Raw genomic sequence first — 25,662 nt, forward strand, 5'->3', positions numbered from 1 at the left:
CCTTTGAAATAGACATATACATAAAGGATTAATGTCATATCATATTTATTTATCACATATTTACAAACGCAATGTTTAACCATGTGTAAAATAAGATATATTTTACAAGTACTAGTGTAAGTTGAAGTGAAAATTTTCGCAATACATGCATGTATTAATTCAGTAAAATTTAAAAGTTTCAGTGCACATTTATAGTACATGTATTTCCAATCAATGAATGATCTTTTTATCTCACCTGAGCCGGAGAATCAGGTGAGCTTTTCTGGTCGAAGGGTGTTTCGCGTCCGTCTGTCGTGTGTCGTCTGTAAACTTTTCATATTTTCGACTTCTTCTCAAGAACCACTGGGCCAATTGAATCAAACTTGCCACAATGAATCCTTGGGTAAAGGGAAAGTAAATTTGTTCAGATGAAGAACCACGCCCTTTTTCAAGGGACAAAAAATTGAGAAAATGTTTCTAGTACATAGAAAAATCAATAAAAGCAAATGCCAATCTCCTCAAGAACAACAAAGCCATGATAAGTTATCAATATGGAAGGATCCTTAGGTAGTGAAGATTCAAGTTTGTTAAAATCATGGCCCCTGTGGTTGGGTAGGGCCAGAATGGTCGATCAAAGTTTTATACATAGGAATATTTAGGGGAAATTTTGCTGATGGAGAACAGCACGGCCATAGTAACTCAGGTGAGTGATGTGGCCCATTGGCTTCTTGTTATACTTAAATTTTGTATTTCTTATACTAGCATGTCGTATGTCACAGTCAGAGGAGAAAATCTACTTAATTTAATTCTAGAAAACCTTTGGAATAGCTGTATATAGATTAGAAAATAGCTGTTTATACATTTAGAATAGCTAAAAATTAACATTTACTGTGAACGATGGAAAATAATATCTCCATGTATGCAGTACGAGTTGATTTTAAGATTGCTTCCCTACTTATCCCAATATTGGACGAATGGCTTAAGATTGACCAAGAGTGTTTACAGTAAATTTGTACACAAAACATGACAAGTCCTTCAGAATAAAGTGTTTTCATTGAACCAAGGTACCGTATATTTCACTGGATCAAAATAATGTATGACAGAATTAAGGACATTTCTTTCAAGTGAACAAGATTCATTAAATATATCCTGGTATCACAGACACTTTTTTCTGTGATACATTTTTAACCCATAGAATAGTAATACCATAGGTTAAAACAATTATTACAGAAACAAGTGCCTGTGCCTGGTGTGTATAAAATAGCTAAAATTCGACCTTTGCTTCAAGGACTTATGGTAAAATTTCAAATACAGGTACAAACCTAGGCTTGAAAAATAGTGTGTCCATTCCGAATAATTTCAACAACACAATGTAGAAGCTATAAACATTGTTTTAATGTATAGAGAATATGCTAATAGGAAATAATACTGGTTTTTATGACGTTAAAAGTGCTTATAATCTGCTTAATTCCAATTGTGCACAAAAGGCTGAAAAATAAATTTAAATAAACATCCTAGCAGAATAAAAATGTATTAAAACCATTTTTTACATATCAAATTTATTTTGGCAAGTTAAGCTTGGGTAATGTAAAAGAATAGGAATCGGTGAAATGTATAAAAGTGTATGTTTCAAGAAAATCTTGTACGCACGCACACTTTTTCACGCATGCATGGTTGACTTTTTTTTTGGGGGGGGGGGGAGAATTTTATCCTCATTATTAACATCAATACAAGAAATGGTACTGAATATAAATAATACAAAAAAGGAGAGAAACTTCAATTCATGTTAACCTTTTGTTAGAAAAAACAATCTTAAAACTGATCCAAAGAATGAAACAAAAATGGTACAAACATGTAGGAATTTATTTATTTATGTTTCACACAATGACATTACACAATACAGTGATTATTCGTAAAATTAATTCTTTCTTTCAAAGCACTTACAGTGGGTTTAAAGGTGAAGGACTGGTCAGATCTTTTCTGATCTACAAAAGCCACGTCAAAGTGCCACAAAGTCATTACAACATATTCTGTACTAATCTTCTGTTTAGATATATATGAATGAATATTTACTGTATGTGTACTTAAAAAAGCGGGCTTCATATTTTAGCGGCTTTGGCGCAGACAACGATGCGCTAATTCATGAATACCGCTAAGAAATCATTTACCAATACAATACACGACACGGATATGTGTGGCGCTAATTTATGATTACGCCATCAACTACATACCCCTTGATTGCGCTAAATTTTGAATATGCCAATTTATGCACACGTACAGTATGTTACACATTTTATGACCACAGTCATTTCAAAATGCTGTACAAATTTAGATAAATTTGCAGTGATGGTTTTGGCAAAAGAAAAAAAAATTCTTTATTTCATTTATATATTTCATATTATACAATGACATAGTATTATATTATATATAAAGCACATTTTCAAAAGACAGATACATGTACAACACACATTTTGAAAAGCACTCATTTGGGTTTTTTATGCATGGCGATGAAGATGTGATCACTGAAAAGACATGCATTTATAAAATATACTCCTACAAGTAAGAGCCTCGATTAACGTCCCTACGCTCCTTGTATACCTCGGCGCCAAATCAAAAGTATCTCTCCTGAATCCCTAGCATGCTGGAGTAGTATAAAATAATACAGAATGTGTTTCACTTGAGGTGCTACTTCACCACAAATAAGACTCAGATCATGTCAATGATATTATCATGTAAATCATAATTCAGATCCAGAAAGAATGCTACAACAATGATTAATGTGTATATTTGACACCCCCCTCCCCCAAAACAAAACTCTTCTAGGCAAGAATCTTGTACTCAAAGCTTTTGAGAAGTAACAAATAAGTCAATACAGTTAAATATAATTTAAATTTGTATCAAAAGTGTACAGAATAAATTTAAAAAAAAAACATGAAAAACAAGATCAAACAACCATAAAATTTGTTCTACTGAATAATATCACTGGTTGCAAAACAAATCAATACTTCATAACTGTATCAAGAAAAAATGTATGACATTTATTGTTTATATTGAAATAAAATGGCTGCATCATATAAACTTACATGCATCGTTAAGTAATTCAGGTATCTGGTGTTTGTAATAAAATAAATGTAACTGTATAATACATACCAATTTCAAGAATTCAGATATTTGGTGTGTGTTTACAATGAAATAAAATAACTGTATATCATATATACATATCAGATATATGGTGTTTGTTTTCAGCAAAATAACTGTATATAATAAATACCAAATTAAATAATCCAGTATTTGGTGTTTGTTTACAATGAAATGAAATAACTTTATCATACAAATAAATAAAGTAATTCATATATCACATTAAAAAAATAATACTTATATACCTAATTAAGCTTTGTTGAATTGAACAATCCTAGAGTTTATATTTGTAGCTGTCCTTTAATGTTCTGATTTCTCTGAGTATTTTTGCTCTGGTTTCATCTGTAACGGGCTGCTCAAACTCTGTGACCTTCACTGCCTCTAGAATACCGGGTTCAGCTGTCCTCAAAAATGGATTATAGGACCTCTCCTCTTCTATGGTTGATGGACACTGAAGATGGACATACAATTACATGTACATGTATATTTGTTTGAAAATTTTGTAAAAAAAAAAAAAAAAAAAAAAAAAAAAAAAAAAAAAAAATAGTTCTGTCATTTTGTAAAAACATGTATGTCATTATTTAAAAAAATATAATAAGTTATTAGAATGATATTACATTTATTTTATTTTTATTTTGAATCAAGACAGTCTGGTGAAATAATCTGTACTTTAAAATGTCTGGGGAATAAGTTATTTCCATAATGTAAATCTTTGTGACTACCGGTACATGCTGGCTATGTCAGATAATGAGACAAAGAAAGGTAACTCAAGTTTGTCTACTTAAAATTTCCTTGTTTTCAGCCGGGCTCATTGCTCGAAGAGCAATGGCCGGTGTCGCATAATATTTGGTCCGCCTCGTTTAAAGGTCCGGGGGGACCTAATACGATAACATATAAGGTCCGCCTTTTATAAGAAAAGGTCCGGCCCGTATAAGAAAAGGTCCGCCGAAGTTTAAAGGTCCGGGTGGTGCAAAATGTTTTAATCTTGACTTAAACACATAAAATTAATTTACCCTAGCTGTTGTGTTTATTTTTTTTTTTTGTACAATATATCTCTTAGGGCAGGAATTGCTACTCCATGTTTAGTGTGCTTTTAGCAAAACCGTTTAGGGCAATGATTTAAAAAAAAAGAAATGTCGTATTTATTGGGCTTGTGTTTGTTTTTCCCCAACATTTGCATTGTGTAAATTAGGACGATGAAAGGTGTGAAATCTGCCGGTGTGTATAGGCAATAAAACAAGGGGGGTGTGAAGTATTCGTATACCTGACAGGTACCCGCAGGTAGAGCCCGCGGCAGATAGCAATGACAATGTAATGGTCATGTGTTTGCTTTAAATCAATAGATATGAATTCTCTATTTTAATAAATTATGCTGAAGATCAAATTATAATACTATTATGATATTCATGCCTACACATCAAAATTGTGATATAATTATATATAGTATATTTCTATTACAATATTTAAAGAAATTTCATATTCCAAGTGTAGAGTTTAATACTAAGACCGATAAAAAATAAAAGTATGTATATGCTTCCCTTTAGTTTTAACGATTAACTTGTTTTCAGTTTATAATAATATTTTGCCCTTTATTTGTGGATAGGGTAATATATAGCCTAATGTTGTATTCGATCTGTATTTACTGCAGAAACAAAATACATGTAATGTTAAGAGGGCTGGGTGGTTGTGGCCATTTTCAGACTATATTGATCTCCTTTAGAAGAAGAGCTCCATATAAAGATATACAAAAATGATCAAATTTTGAAACTAAAATGTATGAAATTTTTGTTTGCCAAATGATAGTTGACAGCTGAAGGTATTATATCTAAAAAATTAAGTTATATCTGATGGTTAATTTGTTGACCCCCCAGCCTCCTTAAAGCTTAAAACAGGTAATTCAATATTGAAAACATATACATCAGATTTAAAGTATAATCATGGTTTGGATTTAATTCTTTCTTATAAAAATATCACTCTTCCTCGTCATAATGAACTACATATGAAATAATATTTCATTTTTGTATTTTTTTTTTTTTTTTTTTTTTGCCAAAAGAAAAGGAAAGAAAAAGAAATTACACATTTTACTGTGACTATAATAGACAGACTGTGGGATAATCTATCAGGCTGTATTGCATGACCGATTAAAATTTGAAATCATTATTGTAAAATATTTTCTTTTATTACCGACATGAAGCATTTTGGGCAAAGTTGAATGTCCAGTTCTATATACAAGTCATTTATGTATCTCACGTCTGTATGAACGGGGGAAGGGGGAGGGAACATCAGTTGATCCTCTTCCTTTTTGTTTTGCGTATCAAGGAATTTCTATTTTCTACATTAATTTGTACTATAACCCCCCCCCCCCCCCCAAATGCACCCAGAAATATACATGTACTGACTGATTGTTTCTGGGGACGTTGTCAAGCGTGCGTCATATTTCCCATTTCAAGCTACATGATATGTACATTTTCGTGGTGTCGACTAGAAGCGTTTCAGTCTAACTTTAAATCAAAAAAATATTTCTTTTATAAAACGCTGATTATGTATGATTATTTATTTTATTCATTTATGGAAAGTGGCAACTCACGGTTATCCGGAGAAAAAAGGTAATTCATGGGGTTTTCCATCATGAGAGTCCAAGCTGCAGACAACTCAGTATTACGCTACAACTCCATACCAAGTAGTCCCGGAGAATTGACACTGTATGGAGTATGACTGAGAGTCATACTCCATACTCTCCGGGACTTCTTTCCCTACGAATAATGATATGGAGTAATACTGAGCTGTCTGGAGCTTGATTGAGAGTGATCTCCCGTGTAGAATTTTCTACGCGGTGAAAGCCAATAAAGTGTATTGTTTAGTACCACTACACCTGCTCAAGAGTTTTTGAAAAATTCTTTACGAAAGCTAGGAACTTTGCCAATCTCCTTAAATTATCCTTTTCGAAGTCCTCAGTCATTCTCCATGGTAACCATGGAGGAAATAATACAATCGGTCTCATGTAGTCATGACAGAATTTTTGAAGTTCGATTTTCATAAATGCTATACATTGCACATATGTTGTTTCGGATATTACCTAACAATTTTGAATAATGATTATACAGGCGCGGATCAAGAATTTTTCCAGGGGGGGGGGGCATCCCAGTCAAAAAAAATTCTAACCCAAAAATTTCTTGACAAGGAAGAAAAAAAAACGTCAAATCCAATTCCATTTCCAAAACGTGAAAAACACCTATTTCGTGGTGGTGATGGTAGGGTCCACGTTTTCTTAGGGGGCCCAAAGTCATTTTTTATTTACTTCAGTATATACTTTTAATAACTCTGCAAATTTCAGATGGGGGGGGGTTCCCTCGACTCCTCCCCCCCCCCACCCCGATCTGCGCATGTTATATGAATAATTTCGGTAGTGGCTGGAGAAATTTCCGGTAATACATTGCATCTCAGGTGAGGAAGAAGGGAAGGGGTGGCAATAACACCTTCTTTAAATTTCCATCTGCTCCTTGAGTATCAAGTACGTAGAAAATAAACACCATCTGGTGTATTACAGATTTCTTTTTACTTGTCACACAAGGCATTTACCACATACATTATGTACGTAGTGTTGATGAACCCCTTTCTTATTTTTAAGATGATTATTTTCCCAATCATTGAAACAAATACTCCCTCTTTTTCATGCTATATGAATCAAAGTCTAAAGATACGGATACAGTACAACTAATGATCATTCTAACATAACATTTTTGTGATATGGATAATAAATCTGAACATATCTTTTGATTGTATGTGGTGAATATATTCTAGATAAATATACATTGTACTACCAGATTCGTCACTGCCTTTTATAAAAGAATCGTCCTACGATTTTCCAAGACCTTGACATAAAATAAGTGGCCCATAGGCCACAACGCTCACCTGAGTCAATAAGGCCCTGCTGTTTTTCATCAGCAAATTTATTCTAACATATCTTCCAATGTAAAACATTAATCACTATTGTGACCCCACCCTACCCCAGGTGTCATGATTTTTATAGATATAGCGCTAGCCCCACCCTACACCTCGGGGTCATGATTTAAACAAACTTGAATTTACACTACCTCAAGATACTTCTATATCAATGTGACTAAACATGGCTTTGTTGTTCCTGAAAAAAAGGTTTTAGAATTTTTTTCCTATACATTCACATGCTAAACCCTGATAGTGCATTGTGGCCCATCCTACCCCTAGGGGGTCATGGTTTGATTGATTGATTGATTAGGGTTTAACACCGAGTAGGCTATATTTCAGCCATATTCCGGCGAAAAATTAATTTTATATGACCTGTTATCATGGTTTAAACAAATTTGAATCTACAATACCTGAGGATGTTTCCATATCAATCTGACTAAATATGGCTTTGCTGTTCTTGTGGAGAAGATTTTTCGATATATATATCCTATGTAAAACTTTTGATCCCCCATTGTGACCCCACCCTACCCCAGGGGTCATGATTTGAACAAACGTACATCTATACTAACTGGTGATGCTTCCATATTAATATGACTAATCATGACATTGCTGTTCTTAAGAAGATTTTTTAAGACTTTTTCCTAGATATTCCTATGTAAAACCTTAATCCCCCGTTTTGATCTATCTATTATGAAGAGAAAATTATAGACAGGGTTTTTCTGTAGCATGAAAAATAGAGAAAGGGGCAGGGCGGACCTTAAAACGCAGTATATATAAAGGTCCGCCCTCTATAATTTAGATGTCTTACTGTTAGAAAGCAAACATTTTAGGCAAGGTTTTATTTCCGTAACAGAAAAACTAGTCAAAATGACAGGGCGGACCTTAAAACGCAGTATAATAAAAGGTCCGCCCTCTGTTTTTCAGATATCGTACTGTTAGAAGGCGAAAAATTTTGAACAGGGTTTATTTCCGTAGCATACAACTAGAGAAAGAGACAGGGCGGACCTTTAAATGCAGTATAATAAAAGGTCCGCCCTCTATATTTCAGATATCTTACTATTCAAGGCGAAAACTTTGAACAGGGTTTATTTTCGTAGCATAAAAATTAGAGAAAGAGACAGGGCGGACCTTAAAACGCAATATAATAAAAGGTCCGCCCTCTATATTTCAGATATCTTACTATTACAAGGCGAAAATTTTGAACGGGGTTTATTTTCGTAGCATACAAACTAGAGAAAGAGACAGGGCGGACCTTAAAACGCAGTATAATAAAAGGTCCGCCCTCTATATTTCAGATATCTTACTATTACAAGGCGAAAACTTTGAACAGGGTTTATTTTCGTAGCATAAAAATTAGAGATAGAGACAGGGCGGACCTTAAGACGCAATATAATAAAAGGTCCGCCCTCTATATTTCAGATATCTTACTATTACAAGGCGAAAAGTTTGAACGGGGTTTATTTTCGTAGCATACAAACTAGAGAAAGAGACAGGGCGGACCTTAAAACGCAGTAAAATAAAAGGTCCGCCCTCTATATTTCAGATATCTTACTATTACAAGGCGAAAAGTTTGAACGGGGTTTATTTTCGTAGCATAAAAACTAGAGAAAGAGACAGGGCGGACCTTAAAACGCAGTATAATAAAAGGTCCGCCCTCTATATTTCAGATATCTTACTATTACAAGGCGAAAATTTTGAACAGGGTTTATTTTCGTAGCATACAAACTAGAGAAAGAGACAGGGCGGACCTTAAAACGCAGTATAATAAAAGGTCCGCCCTCTATATTTCAGATATCTTACTATTACAAGGCGAAAATTTTGAACGGGGTTTATTTTCGTAGCATAAAAACTAGAGAAGAGACAGGGCGGACCTTAAAACGCAGTATAATAAAAGGTCCGCCCTCTATATTTCAGATATCTTACTATTACAAGGCGAAAACTTTGAACAGGGTTTATTTTCGTAGCATAAAAATTAGAGATAGAGACAGGGCGGACCTTAAAACGCAATATAATAAAAGGTCCGCCCTCTATATTTCAGATATCTTACTATTACAAGGCGAAAACTTTGAACGGGGTTTATTTTCGTAGCATACAAACTAGAGAAAGAGACAGGGCGGACCTTAAAACGCAGTATAATAAAAGGTCCGCCCTCTATATTTCAGATATCTTACTATTACAAGGCGAAAAGTTTGAACGGGGTTTATTTTCGTAGCATAAAAACTAGAGAAAGAGACAGGGCGGACCTTAAAACGCAGTATAATAAAAGGTCCGCCCTCTATATTTCAGATATCTTACTATTACAAGGCGAAAATTTTGAACAGGGTTTATTTTCGTAGCATAAAAACTAGAGAAAGAGACAGGGCGGACCTTAAAACGCAGTATATTTAAAGGTCCGACCTCTATAATTCAGATGTCTTACTATTACAAGGCGAAAATTTTGGACAGGGTTTATTTCCGTAACATAAAAACTAGTCAAAATGGCAGGGCGGAGCTTTAAACGCAGTATAATAAAAGGTCTGCCCTCTGTTTTTCAGATATCGTACTATTACAAGGCGAAAATTTTGAACAGGGTTTATTTTCGTAGCATAAAAACTAGAGATAGGGCGGACCTTAAAACGCAGTATAATAAAAGGTCCGCCCTCTATATTTCAGATATCTTACTATTACAAGGCGAAAATTTTGAACAGGGTTTATTTTCGTAGCATACAAACTAGAGAAAGAGACAGGGCGGACCTTAAAACGCAGTATAATAAAAGGTCCGCCCTCTGTATTTCAGATATCTTACTATTACAAGGCGAATATTTTGAACAGTTTATTAAAAGTTATCGTAGCGTAAAAAAAAACTCGTTAAAATGGCAGGGCGGACCTTAAAATGCAGTATAATAAAAGGTCCGCCCTCTGATTTTCTTTTTTCCCACATACATATATCTCACTTACAAAGCAAAAATTATGGAAATGCTGTAAGTTCCTATTGTTTTTTTTTCTTTGTTGGTTCGTGTGTTTTTCCAGGTTAAAAAGATAATTAGGTTTTTAATTTTAGGATGGACGCTAAATTAACTTAGAAAACTCTTGAAATGGCCTAATTGTGCATAAGAATTGCATATATACTACATGTAGTAGTGTACTTTTTTTCATTTAATATGCTTACAAAAAGACAAAACTTTAATGTCAATTAGTTATCCACTCTATGTACATTTGCAGGAGATGTGTCTACTGTATTGTATATCTATATGCAACCATAAACATCTGTCTGAAGGGACCAAGGATATATATTATTATTTAATTAGTAATGTTGATGACGTGCAACAAGAGAACTATAACCCCCCCCCCCCCCCCCCATCACACACACATAAATAAAAAAGAAATAACCGCTTAAAGTCGTAGAAAATCTAATTTAAACCAAAATCAAAATAAATATAAAAAATATTAACAAAAGAACACGACTTGGTGGTGTTTTATGAATTTTTATATCAGTCACGATCTCAACAGACACTTTCATTTTTATTTTAGGGGGAAATACATGTCAAGTTGCTCTGTAAAACCCCTCTGTAAATAGTATGGGTGGATAAGATTCTCCCTAGTAAGAAGGTGGAAAAGGAGAAAATTCTGCACTGAAGCGTACTGAGTATTTCCTATGGTGGTTAATGAAGCCGGGGTTGTTTCTTCCAAGCTCGCTGCATGTCATTTCCGAAATTTTGCATTGCATTTCCGACATTTTTTGTTTTCATTTTACAATAAAATCAACACTAGTCTAGTAAAAATACAAAGTTTAGTAATAAAATGCAATCATTTCAATAATAAAACATGCAATTTTTGATCACCAAATTTTAATGCCCACTGAATTATATGTGTTTGAAAGCACCGAAAAACAGAATCTCCTCAACTTTGATGACTTTTTTCCGTCAAACATAGTTTCTGTATGTCATAAATTCTATCTAAACCTTTCTGATCTCAAATTCAGTATGATTATCTTGATTTGAAAAGATGAACAAAAATTCACAACTTACATTTACATGTGTCCGAGGATAAAATCGTCATAAGATTCTTTTAAATATAAGCAGAACTTATTATTTGGAAATCAATGAATCATTCTTGATTTATTCTTAAATTTTTTTTATAAGGGAAATTTCAATTTTGTTTTCATTGCCGGAAAAGTACTTTATGACGATAAATGTCAGAGATGAAAATTTTAAAACGTCAGAAATGAAAACTACAAAATGTAGGGAATGAAATAAACAATATTTTAAAAAAAAATCCGGAAATAAAATCCTATGCTAGGCTCATTTTCCAAAAGGGGAGGGGTCTTTAAACCCAAGCTCGTTTTTCCGGGAAAAAATATTAATGCGGGAGGAAAGTCTACAACATCAGTAATTTTTAAACTATTTGACATGTATCAGCATAATTTTGCTATACCCCACCCACCAAAAATACAACAACACCATTTATAATCTTTTCCTTTTTTGGGGGAGGGGGTGTTTTATTGCTTAAAATGTTCAACTCGATTGACTTTGGTTTGATTTTGCCAATTAATGCACATCTTCCCTAACCAGTGTTAACCCCGGGGTAATATCAAGTAGAATGAAATAATCGTTAGTCTTTAACTGGATAAGAAACGATGGTTATAAAAACACGGGGGATATGCGACTTCAAGTTTCGTCAGGTGAGACAATAGGCCTACCCCCCAAAGCACAGACATGTTGTTTTAACAACAACGGGATAGGCTAGTACACCGTAACACAAGTCCCTGTCAAAGTGACCCTCCAATTATTTTATAGTTAGGTACAATATGAATTGTAAGAATTATGCATAATTATTATTAATGATATAATGAAATATCTTTCGAAAGATATGAAAATTCTTTTTGGGAAGTGGAAGTCGAACGTTGTTAGGAAAGAGACTGTAATGAAATGATCATTGTTGGACTTACGAACACCATATACCTGTATACTGAACAATGTGCCAGTGAAGGTATGCGTATTATATATATATGTCTTTTTTTATTTTGCAATGATAATATTGATATCGCTTAAACTATAAAAGACACATGTCGTACATGATTTTCCCATAAGGTAACTTTGCATCTTTATATTTTTTGTTTTGTGCACTACCTGGGAGGTATGTACTACGATAAGGAGCTAACAGTTAATCAGTGCTAACATCAAATTTTGAATAATTTTTTGATAGATAATTTGAGGTTTTGTACTGAGATATATCATAGTGGTATTAGAAATATAATTAATTAAAATTGGCAAACGAAATCCAGCAACTAGCGAGATATCGCAAGACTTGATCCTTTTAGTATATATACAATGTACATACATGTACGTCCCTGGAACTCCATTTTGCTGGGAGGGACACTTTTATAACAACTATACCTTAAATAATTTAAAAAGATTAATAAAGCAATTTAATTTCGAATCAATAAAGGAGAAAAATCTGCATATTAAACCGAAGGCGGACCTTTTATTATAGAGGCAGGCCGGACCTTATATGTTATCGTATTAGGTCCCCCCGGACCTCTAAACGAGGCGGACCAAATATTATGCGACACCGGCTTTTGTTACGGTGTTCAACCGAAAATGCTGCTTCCTCACCGCCAAATCAAATACGAGTAAGAATATAGTACGTATGTTTAACCACCTTTGAGGAAATACAAACACTAAATTAAACAAATTTAACTTAACTATAATAAAGAATTTCTCTAAACAAAACAAAACAAAACATTAATGGTAATATACTTTCTCCATTTTTCTTCGATTAATTATTTGTTAGAAATATGCGGAAGGTTTTCACTGGGTCACATTCTATAAATAAAGGTTGTATTACCAGTCTTAACACTGATGCAGGGAGCACGTGACCCAATGTACACCTTGATGCACAACTCCCCGCTGAGGACTCATCTGTACATAAACGTTTGACCTTCTGCATCAATGTTCATTTACTTATGTTTAGTTCACTTGAGCAAAAGGCTTAAGAGAGTGTTTCTGATCAAAGAGTGCCCAGAGTCTGTCTGTCAGTTTGTTTGTATTGTCATTTATTTCATGCTATACTGAGCAATATTATGGGTCAAAATTAAGTTACACATGTATTTTTTTTCAAAGAGCAAGGTTCACTTAATGCCTTTTCTGGGCCCTTTAATGTCTAAAAATCAAAACTGTTCAGTTTTATTTGGTGTGCTTTAAATACTTGCACCTTAGGTGACTGCATACATAGTGATATATTGAAAATAATGTAATTTTCTCACTAGTCAATGCATCATGACATCACTAATTGCATCATTATTCTCATATTCTGAAAATTTCTTTAAAATATCCAAAAGTTTTAGGCTGTTTTTCAATATTTATATAAGCTCAACCTTTGATATAAAATGTGCATCTATATTATGATAGAACTGTTTCTGGAGAGTATAAAACATGTTTTAATGATTGTATCGGGTGTGCTCATATTTTAATCATATTAAGCATTTGGCACCAATACTGCCATACAGATGACAGAATAGAAAGTATCTGGACTACACAGAATTATTTTATACTACAAATGTTAAAGAAGTGCATGAGACTACAATTCAAGTCTGAAATGAACAAAATATCAGAGTGCTCAGAATCCAAAATAGACAAATTACATTTTATAGGAAAAATATGTTTAAAAATCTCAAGAACAGCAAGGCCATGATAAGCAAGCATCCTTACAAAGTGCTAAATCAGGTTTGTTCAAATCGTGGCTGACCTGGGTAGGGTGGGGCCACAAAAAAGGGTCAAAGTTTTACATTGGAATATTAAAGAAGAACAGCCTGGCCATGATTAGTGATACAATGAAAGTAGAACAAATTCAAGTTTGTTCAAATCATGGCCCAGAACAGGTAGATTGGGACCACAATAAAGGGATCAGAGTTTTACAAAGGAATATATAGGTATTAAAAATCTTCTCAAGAACCAAAGGGCAATGATTATAATGATATTGATATGCAAGCATTATGGGATACTGCAGATTATTTTTCCCTCAAATTTGCCTCCTGGGATAGAGGATAGGAACACAATTGGGGATTAAAGTTTTATATAAGAATACTGCACACAGGGTTTTTTTGTCCCATGTTATTTTAGCCTTTTCACACTTGCAAACAATTTTGCTCCATTTTAAATTTGCCCAGTCACAATTCTCTTTAACAAATTATACTATGATTTTTGAATTCGCCCCATTTTAAATTTGCCCACTTGTGTGTAGGGCCAAAGGGGCGAAAATAAAACAGGGGCGAAAATTTCCCTGTATACAGTACAAAGAAAAAAAGCTCTTTAAAAATGTTTTTCTTTAGAACAGAAGGCCATGATTGTTCATATGAATATGCAAGCATCCTCAGTAATTGCAAAATCAAATTCATTCAAATCACGGTCCCTGGCAGTAAGGCGGGGCCACAATAGGGAATACAACTGAATTCTTGAATGCTAGGGACATGAATTTCACAATTCTAAGAGAATCCTGGCTGGATTTCAGTGATTGTAATTACTTACTGTACATAGATTCTTTTCTCTTTGGCTCTTTACCCATTCATACTTATTCTGTGGAACAATGGAAATTACATGCATTAGTAATAATATATATATACACACCAGTATGTGTCATAAGTTTAACATTAAACAGGAAGTTAAACATCATAAACATTTGTCCAAAGATCTCAACTCTGTCAATGTCTGCATGGTGAAGGATAAATAACACAAACAAAATTTTCCTCCAAAATTCAAATGTCTTAAATTAAATAAGTGCCTCTCTCACTAAAGAAGTGATATCTGTTTAGTTAAACATCTTTATGTTTGGTAAAGCCACATAATTTGGTGAAAAATGAGAAAATGTAACTAAACAATTTAATATAATTTTTGAAAATTTCTAGAAATCTATGATGTTATGTTAATGTAGAGTTTCAAAAATCTATTTTTACATTTTACTCAATTAAAATTTCCTGAATACCAGTAGATTTTTATTGAAGGAAATATTGGGAAAAAAAAAAGGAGCAATATACTCTTCTGTATGGGAGATAAGAAAATTTGTTTGTGGTATGTATATCTTTAAAAATGGTTTTGTCAGTCATTGGGAAAAAAAAGGAAATTTATGTAGTAAATAAACAAAGGATGTATAGAAAAGCATTTGCAGCATGTGCATAAGTTGTTATATTTTCAGAATCTTCACTTGGAATCAAAAGTGATTGAAGTACCGTAAGTTGATCAAAAACAAAATATAGTTGAACTTCGGTTTCTCGAACATAGATATCTCAAATATCAAGGATATATCAAAGTGATTTTGAATCCTTATTCTTTAAGTAGATTACCCTGGATAACTCAGGGTTTTTTTTAGATTGAGGACATGAGGTTTGATTTTCTATATTTTCATCTTTAAGTTAAAAAAGAAATGCAGCTTAAAAGGACATCAGGATTTTGAAAAAAAAATACCTTTGATTCTTCATTGGAATTATCTAAATGGCATGCAAAATCCAAATTATCATTTGCATATTCATGACCTAAAAAAGAATACAAAAATAAGAAAAAAAATTATAAATACATGTATTTCCTCAGCATATGTATTTTTAATATTTTTCTTTTACATTTAGCTACTTAAAGCCATTAGAATATGCACCGTTTTTACATACTATCTTTTACATAACTACATGCATGTGTGTATTTCATATTTGAAATCTAACATGTATCTTTTAAATATGACATTCATTATTTTTTCTTTTGCTTCGACTAAAAACCAGCTGTTGACAGTACCTGGCCAGACCAGAACATCCCCCTTTAAATTGGACACCTTGTCTAAGGATCCCAGCATCACCAAGGGAGCAGCCTCAAACATCCTCCCTTAAACAGTAAAAGTTTATACATTATGTTTAATTACCCTAACTGGACTAAATTTTTTTAAAATACATTTCTTTTATTGATCTGATTGTATTATCTGTCTAGAGCCAGATATCAAAGCAACAGTTGCAAGATCTAGAGAAAAACAGAATGCTTTTGAGTCCATCTGTGTGACTAAATGTTTCTATGCTACTGACATTAATGAAATCATCACTGATCATATTTAAATATCATTTCTACATTAATATAATGCATATGATAGATAATAGAAATATAAATGGAAACACACAAACATGATAAAAAATATATATTACAAAATTTTCTCTCAGTTTTGTCACCTCAAGGAAAAATTGCTTTTTCAAAATAAAATGCTTGTGAAAAGAGTAATTGTCAATACCATAAAAAGAGTAAAATATTAATGATTTATTATGTAAAATGATTAAATGGTGTCACATTAAGTATCTTACCACAGCCCCCTAAAAAAAGAAGATCCCCCGAGAACAAGGAATCTGACATCCCAAATGGTGCCCCATCTAGGAGGTAAACAACATGCCCTTCAGTGTGTCCTGGGGTGAAGTGTACAGTAAAACGCATGTCGCCAAATGGTAAGACATCCAGATCTTTCACAGTGCTAAAAATGTTTACCATAGGTCATAAAAGATTACAAAGCTCACGTAATAATTTTGATTAATCTACGACTGAGGTAAAATTTCATTTCAATTGAATATTCAACAGGATGTAAATTTAAATTTTGCCATTACAGCATTTTTTTTTTTTGTTTGATATTTCTGAAAACAACTGATGCAATACTAAACTAGAAGTCTCTGACGAGATAGCTCTACTGGTTGTACTTATAAAGGAAGATAAAAGTAGCACTTGGACTTGAAACTTTGCAACAGCAATAAATAGAATAATGATCCTTGGTTTAGTCTCCTTTTGTGGCAAGATTTATTGCCATCAGACTAAAACTGTAGGAAGAGTAGCCTTTTAAAACAATTTTACAGAAATTTGGATTTAAGTAACCATGGTGACATCATTCAACAAAATCAAAAAACAATAACAACAATTATGTATCTCAGTGTAGTCTACTTGTATGCCAAGTTATACTGAAATCAGACAGAAAGTGTAGGAGGAGTAGCATTTTGAAAGTATTTCCCAGAAATTTCTATTTTTAGTAACCATGGCAACACTGTTCATTGAAATCCAAAACTGGTACATGTATAAAGAATTATGTAACTAAGTGTAGTCTACTTGTGTGCCAAGTTATACTGAAATCAGACAAAAGCTGTAGGAGGAGTAGCATTTTGAATGTATTTCCAAGAAATCTCTATTTTTAGTAACCATGGCAACACTGTTCATTGAAATCAAAAACCGATACACAGTTATGTATCTTATTATAGTCTGCTTGTGTGCCAAGTTATATTGAAATCAGATGAAAACTGTAGAAGGAGTAGCGTTTTGAAAGTTTTTCAAAGAAATTTCTATTTTTAGTAACCACGGCAACACTGTCTATTGAAATCAAAAACCAATTCACAGAATAATGTATCTTAGTGTAGTCTACTTATGTGCCAAGTTATATTGATATCAGACCTAAACTGTAGGAGGAATAGCGTTTTGAAAGTATTTCCCAGAAATCTCTATTTTTAGTAACCATGGCAACACTGTTCATTGAAATCAAAATCCGATACACAGAATTATGTATCTTAGTGTAGTCTACTTATGTGCCAAGATATATTGAAATCAGACCAAAACTGTAGGAGGAGTAGCGTTTTGAAAAATTGTTTACAGACAGACAGACAGACAGACAGACAGACGGATGGACGACAGACCTCTTACTGTCGCATAAGCTCTTCTGGTCTCTGACCAGTAGAGCTAAAAATGGGTGTATACATCTTCACTTGCATCAACCATGCAAGTTTGGTCCACGTACATGTAAGGAGTTTTAGGTACTAAAGAATTGAACTTCTGCAAAAACTTGATCCTGGCCATATACATGTATATGAAAATTATAAGTCAAATGCAGCATCCCAAGCAAGTCTCATAGTTGGCATTTCCTACACATTTCATCCATGCAATTTAGTTCCATGTATGGCTTAGAACTACTTAGCAATGCATCAAAAACTTTAAGCTGGGACACCATTCACCAGAGTATAGCATAAACTCATCTCATTGGATGAGAAAAAAAACATCAACAAAAAACGACCAATAACACATTGACAGTAGTGAAACTGTCTAATTAATCCTTCATATATGAATGATGTGTATTTTTCCTGAAGGGGTAAATATTATTAAATATATCCAACAAAGACTACCATATGAAATGTTCTATGTAATACATTGTGACTGACATACTCTGTAACATTGTTAACATTGTCATGGACTCCACCATATATCCTGATGTTTGGGTATGCCTGCTTCATAGCAGTGTTCCCACCACTATGATCCCTTTAAAACAGTTAAAGAAAAAACAAAACATAAAAAGTTAAATTCCTATAAAATTATTGCAACATCATGAGATCAGGTGAATAACTAATTATTTACAGATTTTAGCATAATTATATTCCTGATGCAATAAAAAAAATCTCTAGTGAATTTTATGACAATTTTCAACTAACAACCAAAAACAGGACCTCTCCTTGAATTCTGATTGTCATTACTTATAGGTATACACACAATGTCAAGTTTGTGCAAACTTTACAACTTAAGTTTGTCAAGTTTTGATCCTTTTCACTGAAATTATCATAATTGGGCAAACATTTTTGATACCCCACTGCACAATACAATTGGTTTTCAAAGATGCGTCCTAGCTGTTGAGATACTCACCAGTGTTTGTGAGTGACCAGTACAGCTTCAGGGGATATTCCATTGTCTTTCAAGTATTTCTGTACACAATCAAATATGTTAACTTTAAAAAGTTTTTTTTGTATGTCCATCATAAAATTTTCATTTCTTCTCAAATTAGGAGGCTACATTCTTTGAAATATCCATTTTATAAAAGATCTATTCATGTATTTTGGAATTTATTTTAAGAAACAGATGATAAATTAATAAAAATTTTAAAGTATAAATGTACACATGTAGAAACAATGATGTGTAATCCTGCTTCCTTACTATTATAATCAAATCATGTGACAGGAAAAGAGCCAATGATTTTGCTTACATGTACATATGAAAATACATGTAGTAAAAAGTCCCACAGGGTGATTTCTTTCAGTAAGTATGTGAAAGAAGTAAACCAAAATACACTTTGCAGAACATGAATGTGTTTTAGTAAAACAGTCTCAGGTACATAATCATTTTGGATTTTTTTCTTTTTTACTAAAGAACAAGGTATGGTTTCAATACAATTCTTGCCCTGTGTTTTTCTTAAAAATGAAAGTGATGTGAAAAATTAAAACTCATGCTTTCTGAATCATTGAAATTCCATGCAGAAAGATCATACAAATCATTTTTCTCTCATGACCTTCTAAATGCTAATTGTGACGTCATAAACTTGTGCAATTTCCCGTATTTTCTTAAAAAGTTGCAGAAGACAGCAATTTTCAATGGAATTTTCATTCAGATAATACTGTCCAAAGCCATCGCCCACAAAGATTTTCAGATATGTGATTTTTCAAAGAATTTTTCACAACATATCCAAAAATTAAAGTGGGTGACAACTGCGGACACTATTTTCTTAAGGAAAATAACCCTTGAAATGAGTCATTTTGAGGCATTTTCTGTTTAAAATATAGAAATGAATCAAATTGATGACGTCATATTTCCAGAATGGTACTCCTTCATGCCATATTCTTTCCTGATTTATCACAGTCATATACTCAACTAATATTTAAGCCAGTTTCAAAACTGTTTGAAAACATTAGATTTTTAGGGCAGAATAAAGCTAAAACCGCACCTTCTTCTTTGTTTTGCATGCTTTGTAGAATGTCTGCAGTTTAATACTAGTAACTGGTGTACTTAGACTTGATACACATTTAAAGAAGCTTACAATAACTGGCTCTGGGTCCCCAGGGTCCACAATAACAGCTGATTTTGAGTCCCTGAGGATGTATGAATAGTTGTCCAATAATATGGGGAAAGGGGTTATTGTCAAATCTGTGAAGTTAAAATTAAAACTATGTAAATTAAAAAAAACCCAGAAGTCTCTGATGAGACTGTAGCTCTACTGGTCTGTACGTATAACAAAGTAGCACTTGGATTTGAAACTTTGCAACATGCAACAATAAATAGAATTGTGTATCTTAATGTAGTCTTCTTCTGTGCCAAGTTATATTGAAATCAAACGAAAACTGTAGGAGGAGTAGTGTTTTGAAAGTATTTCACAGAAATTTCTATTTTTAGTAACCATGACAACATCATTCACTGAAAACTGAAATACATATTATGTATCGTAGTGTATTCTAATTGTGTGCCAAATTAGATTGAACTCAGACCAAAACTGTAGGAGGAGTAACATTTTAAAGGAATTTCACAGAAATTTCTATTTTTAGTAACCATGGCAACACCATTCATAGAAATCAAAAACCGATGCAACAAATAATGTATCTTAGTATAGTCTGTTTGTTTGCCAAGTTCTTTAAAATCAGACCAAAACTGTAGGAGGAGAAGTATTTTTTAGGAATTTCACGGAAATTTCTATTTTTAGTAACCATGGCAACACCGTTCATAGAAATCAAAAACCGATGCAACAAATAATGTATCTTAGTATAGTCTGTTTGTTTGCCAAGTTATATTAAAATCAGACCAGAACTGTAGGAGGAGAAGTATTTTTAAGGAATTTCACAGAAATTTCTATTTTTAGTAACCATGGCAACACCGTTCATAGAAATCAAAAACCGATGCACTAAATTATGTATCTTAGTGTAGTCTACTTGTGTGCCAAGTTATATTGAAATCAGACCAAAACTGTAGGAGGAGTAGCATTTTAAAGGAATTTTAAAGAAATTTCTATTTTTAGTAACCATGGCAACACCGTTCATCGAAATCAAAAACCGATGCACTAAATTATGTATCTTAGTGTAGTCTACTTGTGTGCCAAGTTATATTAAAATAAGACCAAAACTGTAGGAGGAGTAGCATTTTAAAGGAATTTCAAAGAAATTTCTATTTTTAGTAACCATGGCAACACCGTTCATCAAAATAAAAAAAAAATGCAAATAATTATGTATCAAAATGAAGTCCACTTGTGTGCCAAGTTATATTGAAATCAGACCAAAACTCTAGGAGGAGTAGCGTTTTAAGGGAATTTCAAAGAAATTTCTATTTTTAGTAACCATGGCAACACCGTTCATCAAAATCAAAAACCGATGCACTAAATTATGTATCTTAGCGTCATCTACTTGTGTGCCAAGTTATATTGAAATCAGACCAGAACTGTAGGAGAAGTAGCATTTTAAAGGAATTTCAAAGAAATTTCTATTTTTAGTAACCCTGGCAACACGTCCATCGTAATAAAAAAAAGATGCACTGAATTATGTATCTTAGTGTAGTCTACTTGTGTGCCAAGTTATATTAAAATCAGACCAAAACTGTAGGAGGAGTAGCGTAAAGGAATTTCAAAGAAACTTCTATTTTTAGTAACCATGGCAACATCGTCCATCGAAATCAAAAACCGATGCACTAAATTATGTATCTTAGTGTAGTTTACTTGTGTGCCAAGTTATATTAAAATCAGACCAAAACTGTAGGAGGAGTAGCGTTTTAAAGGAATTTCAAAGAAATTTCTATTTTTAGTAACCATGGCAACACCGTTCATCGAAATAAAAAAAGGTGCACTAAATTATGTATCTTAGTGTCATCTACTTGTGTGCCACGTTATATTAAAATCAGACCAAAACTGTAGGAGGAGTAGCGTTTTAAGGGAATTTCAAAGAAATTTCAATTTTTAGTAACCATGGCTACACCGTTCATCGAAATCAAAAACCGATGCACTAAGTTATGTATCTTAGTGTCATCTACTTGGGTGCCAAGTTATATTGAAATCAGACCAAAACTGTAGGATAAGTAGCATTTTAAAGGAATTTCAAAGAAATTTCTATTTTTAGTAACCATGGCAACACTGTCCATCCAAATCAAAAACCGATGCACTAAATTATGTATCTTAGTGTAGTTTACTTGTGTGCCAAGTTATATTGAAATCAGACCAAAACTGTAGGAGGAGTATCGTTTTGAAAAATTGTTTACAGACGGACAGACAGACAGACAACAGACACCTTACCATCGCATAAGCTCTTCTGGTCTCTGACCAGTAGAGCTAAAAAATACACAACAAGTTTTCCTGGAACATTTTACTTCCATTTTCCCTTTCCACTTCTCCAGAGTTATGAATACCCCCCCCCCCCCCATTCAAATTTATTCCACATTTCCTTGCTTCCCTGTTTTGTGTTATTAAAACCAACGAACACATCTAATGAATAATCCTTTAAAAAAATTAAAGACACAGTCCTGTTCAGCAAAATTCAACTTTTAATTTCATATCAAATTATTCAAAGATGACTAATTTTTATTGTGGTAAACATTTAGGAATTCTTCCATCATATTAATAAGCACAAAATTATCATTAAAAATATACAAGTAAAACAAATGTATACAAAAAGAGGTGCAACTTGATCAAGACCAAAAAAAAAATCACATGGTAAATCTACTGTGTAGTTGATAATGGAACACTGCTCTGAGAGGAGTAATGTTTGATTGCAAGAAGTGATTACATGTATTATAAAACTACCGACCTCCATATTGAAATGGTTGAATGGTAGTATGTGTCTTTCCATCAGGATACTTCTCACGAGCCTTAGCTATGTCCCTTCTGTGGTATATCTGTCCAATTCGAGTTCTTGAGTAAAAGAAGTACCTGTTGATTTTAATACAGAACAATTAATTAGTTATTTGCATTAATTATCTGCAGATCTGTAGCTCACCGGTCTAAAAAAAAAGTTAGGATGGATGACCAGAGAACTATAGATTTGCTCAACAGAGAAGTGTGGTGTGCTTGCTTCTTCAGGTAGGCGGCCTCCATTTTTGGAGGATAGATTTTATCCTCTAATAGATTTTATCCTCTAATATCAGAGGATAGCAGTATCACCACCTCTTTTCATTTTCAAAACAAAGGGCAATGAACTCTTCAGGAAACAAAAACAGTAACTCTTGCATTTATGAACCGTACACTGATTTCTTAACCAAAACAAATAAAAGATATATCTACTTCCATGCATATACATGTATAAATGATGGGAAAATCTAGATATTGGATCAATATTACAATATTTTTGTAATTGCCATCACTAATTTATCAGTTTAATTTAAGCTAAGTAGTTTACAACAGTTATTCTTACCTCCTTGCAAGTGTATTATAAGCAAGCTGATTTTCTTGTACAGTAATTATGTGATAGTAAGCTAACAGTTAAGAAAATTCGATTAAACAATTATTTTTGTTTTGAATAATCAAGTTTATATAGTTATTTATTATTTCATTCATTTAATTATCCCTAAGTCCATCATATTTGTAATATTTTATTTATCATAATGTAAATTTATCTCTATAAACCTTAAATTATCTATATTTTTATTTATGATATTTGAATTATTTATTTATTTATTCCTTTATTTATTTATTTATTTATTATGATCTTTTCATTCTGTACTTGTTTTACATGTATGCTTATTTTACAAGGCAAGGTATATTTTGCATTTAAATACATTTCCCTGTGTTCTTTTTTTTTTTCTCTTTAAAAATTAAAAGAAATGTTTAATGTACCTATTTGTCTTAATAGAAAAAAAAACACAAAAAAATAATACAAAAGAACAAGAAATATGTAGTAAATAGGGAGCGCAAAAAGTGCTCACTTTGAAAATAAATTGCAAAATATCTAGGCATGGAATCTCAAATCGCCACAAATAATAAATAGTTTAATGTTTGAACTTTTATTTGCATATACTATGATGCATGTACTTTTCCATTAAAGGTAGGCAAGGGGCATTTAAAAATTACCTGTGTTATCCTCCGAAATCGGAGGATTACGCTATCCCACAATGCAATGCAATTTTCCATATATGGTAAAAATATTGACTTTAGCTATCCTCCAGAAACGGATGCTGCCCAGACCTGTTCTGTGAGTGACCTCAATGAGAGTCACTACTCAAAAGCCAAAGCTGCCAAATAGTCACCTTGTGGTCCCTGTTCATATATCTCACTTACAAAACTTTATAGACTCATATAAACAGAGGAAATTAATATCCAAATTTACGCTGTTTTCTAAAGAAAATTTTGATAAGTCCACAAAAACTCCACATAAAAAAAGGTCTGAAACTCCCAATCTTCTTTGTGTGCATAGCAATGTGGTGGCTATATATACTGCATAGCAAGAAACTTGGAGAGTTTTCCAAAAAAAAAAAAAATCAATGACATCTTTATGCTACAATAGTTGTTACTTGCAGTATCATTTATCTTAAACAATCAACAAACAAAAAAAACAAAAAAAAAAATAACATTGTTATAACTTACATGATTAGCTTCTGATAAAGTGGGCGTATTGTACACCTTAGACAAATATAATTGTTTACGCCATTTATTTGTTATTTCAATCTTAGAAATAAATATAAAGTACCCTATTCGAAATAGACAACTCCCTTCTTTCGCCATCGATCGTTTTTGTCACTGCCGTCAATCGTTTGTGTACAAAAAGCAATCAAGAAAATAAAATAGGAAGTACGAATGGCGCAATAATATTAGAGATTTAAGATCAACTATGTTGTTTCCGGACTTCACAATATTGAACGTGCTGTAGCAAAACAAACAACAAACAAAATATATTCTCGGACAGACCGTCCATCCTTTTTTCAGAGCATCGAGCTACAAATCTGCAGGTATCAGGCCCGTAGCAACGGTTTCAAAAGGGGGGGGGGCAACTTCCCCCCAAAAAATCTGACAAGCCAAAAAAAAAAAAAAACAAACAAACAAACAAACAAAAACACACCTAATTTTCTGTCCAAATCCTATAATTTGCCAGTGCTCCACCTAACAACAACAAAAAGTTGGGGGGGGGGGGGGCAACCAGCATCTAAACGTCAATTTACCATAACAAAATACCAATACTCAGAAAAAAAGGATGGGCTTCTACGGGACTGGATACACAATTTTCCTGAAGACTCTCACATTTCCAAGTGGAATTTCCCTTTGTGTCAATCAGAAGTGTTTTCCCTCCATATTACAAACTTTAAGGGGCGGTGTCTTACAAATGAAATCTGTATCACAGGCCTTTACATGTACACAGATCGAACGTTCTATCATTAAAATGATTTCAAGGTGACTTCAATGCATATACTAACACCCAACCAGATTACATGGTGACTTCAATGCATACACTAACACCCAACCAGATTTCATTTTGTTTGACACTGATTCTCATCGAGTTAATGATGATGACTTTAATTATCAATATGATACTACATTGTCAAGAAATAATCTTGACCTCAAACACACTAACAATAGTGGCAAACTTCTTCTTAACATATGTAAAGAATCTGGATTAAGAATCCTAAATGGTAGAACGACTGGTGATCTTACTGGTAAACACACCTGTTTCACATATAATGGGAGTAGTCTTGTTGCCTATACACTTTCCTCCCAAAATTTACTCAAGTCTGTTGGATATTTTGAAGTTCATGAATTTAATTTATCTTCAAACCATTGTCCAATGAGCTGTTCTTTGTTTGTAAATGATTTTTCTGAAAAAGAAATTAACAACGTATGTAAACTAGACCC

At 33.0% G+C, this 25,662-nt stretch overlaps 2 protein-coding genes across 3 annotated transcripts in view; one reads left to right on the forward strand and one right to left on the reverse strand.

Annotated features, from left to right (window-relative positions):
• Positions 1-25,662, forward strand: part of LOC133180983 (fumarylacetoacetate hydrolase domain-containing protein 2-like) — a 223,724-nt gene that overhangs the window by 21,575 nt on the left and 176,487 nt on the right. The window lies entirely within an intron of this gene.
• LOC133180972 (probable hydrolase PNKD) lies at positions 1,827-24,568 on the reverse strand. Of its 2 annotated transcripts, XR_009720422.1 has the most exons (11): positions 24,506-24,568; positions 22,631-22,752; positions 19,891-19,997; positions 18,726-18,784; positions 18,255-18,347; positions 16,370-16,533; positions 15,819-15,905; positions 15,501-15,568; positions 14,568-14,615; positions 2,258-3,568; positions 1,827-2,051 (listed from the first exon to the last, which is right to left on the reverse strand). XR_009720422.1 is itself a non-coding variant. In XM_061315456.1 (10 exons), the coding sequence occupies exons 1-10, from the start codon at positions 24,538-24,540 to the stop codon at positions 3,392-3,394; spliced, it is 960 nt and encodes a 319-aa protein (XP_061171440.1). In that variant the 5' UTR covers positions 24,541-24,568; the 3' UTR covers positions 1,827-3,391. The 2 variants fall into 2 exon arrangements, 1 of the variants encoding a protein (XP_061171440.1); XM_061315456.1 differs by having other exon boundaries at positions 1,827-3,568.

The sequence above is a fragment of the Saccostrea echinata genome, unplaced genomic scaffold, assembly GCF_033153115.1.
Source record: "Saccostrea echinata isolate AGI-Se365-2 ecotype Australia unplaced genomic scaffold, CSIRO_AGI_Sech_v1 ptg000008l, whole genome shotgun sequence".
Taxonomy (NCBI): domain Eukaryota; kingdom Metazoa; phylum Mollusca; class Bivalvia; order Ostreida; family Ostreidae; genus Saccostrea; species Saccostrea echinata.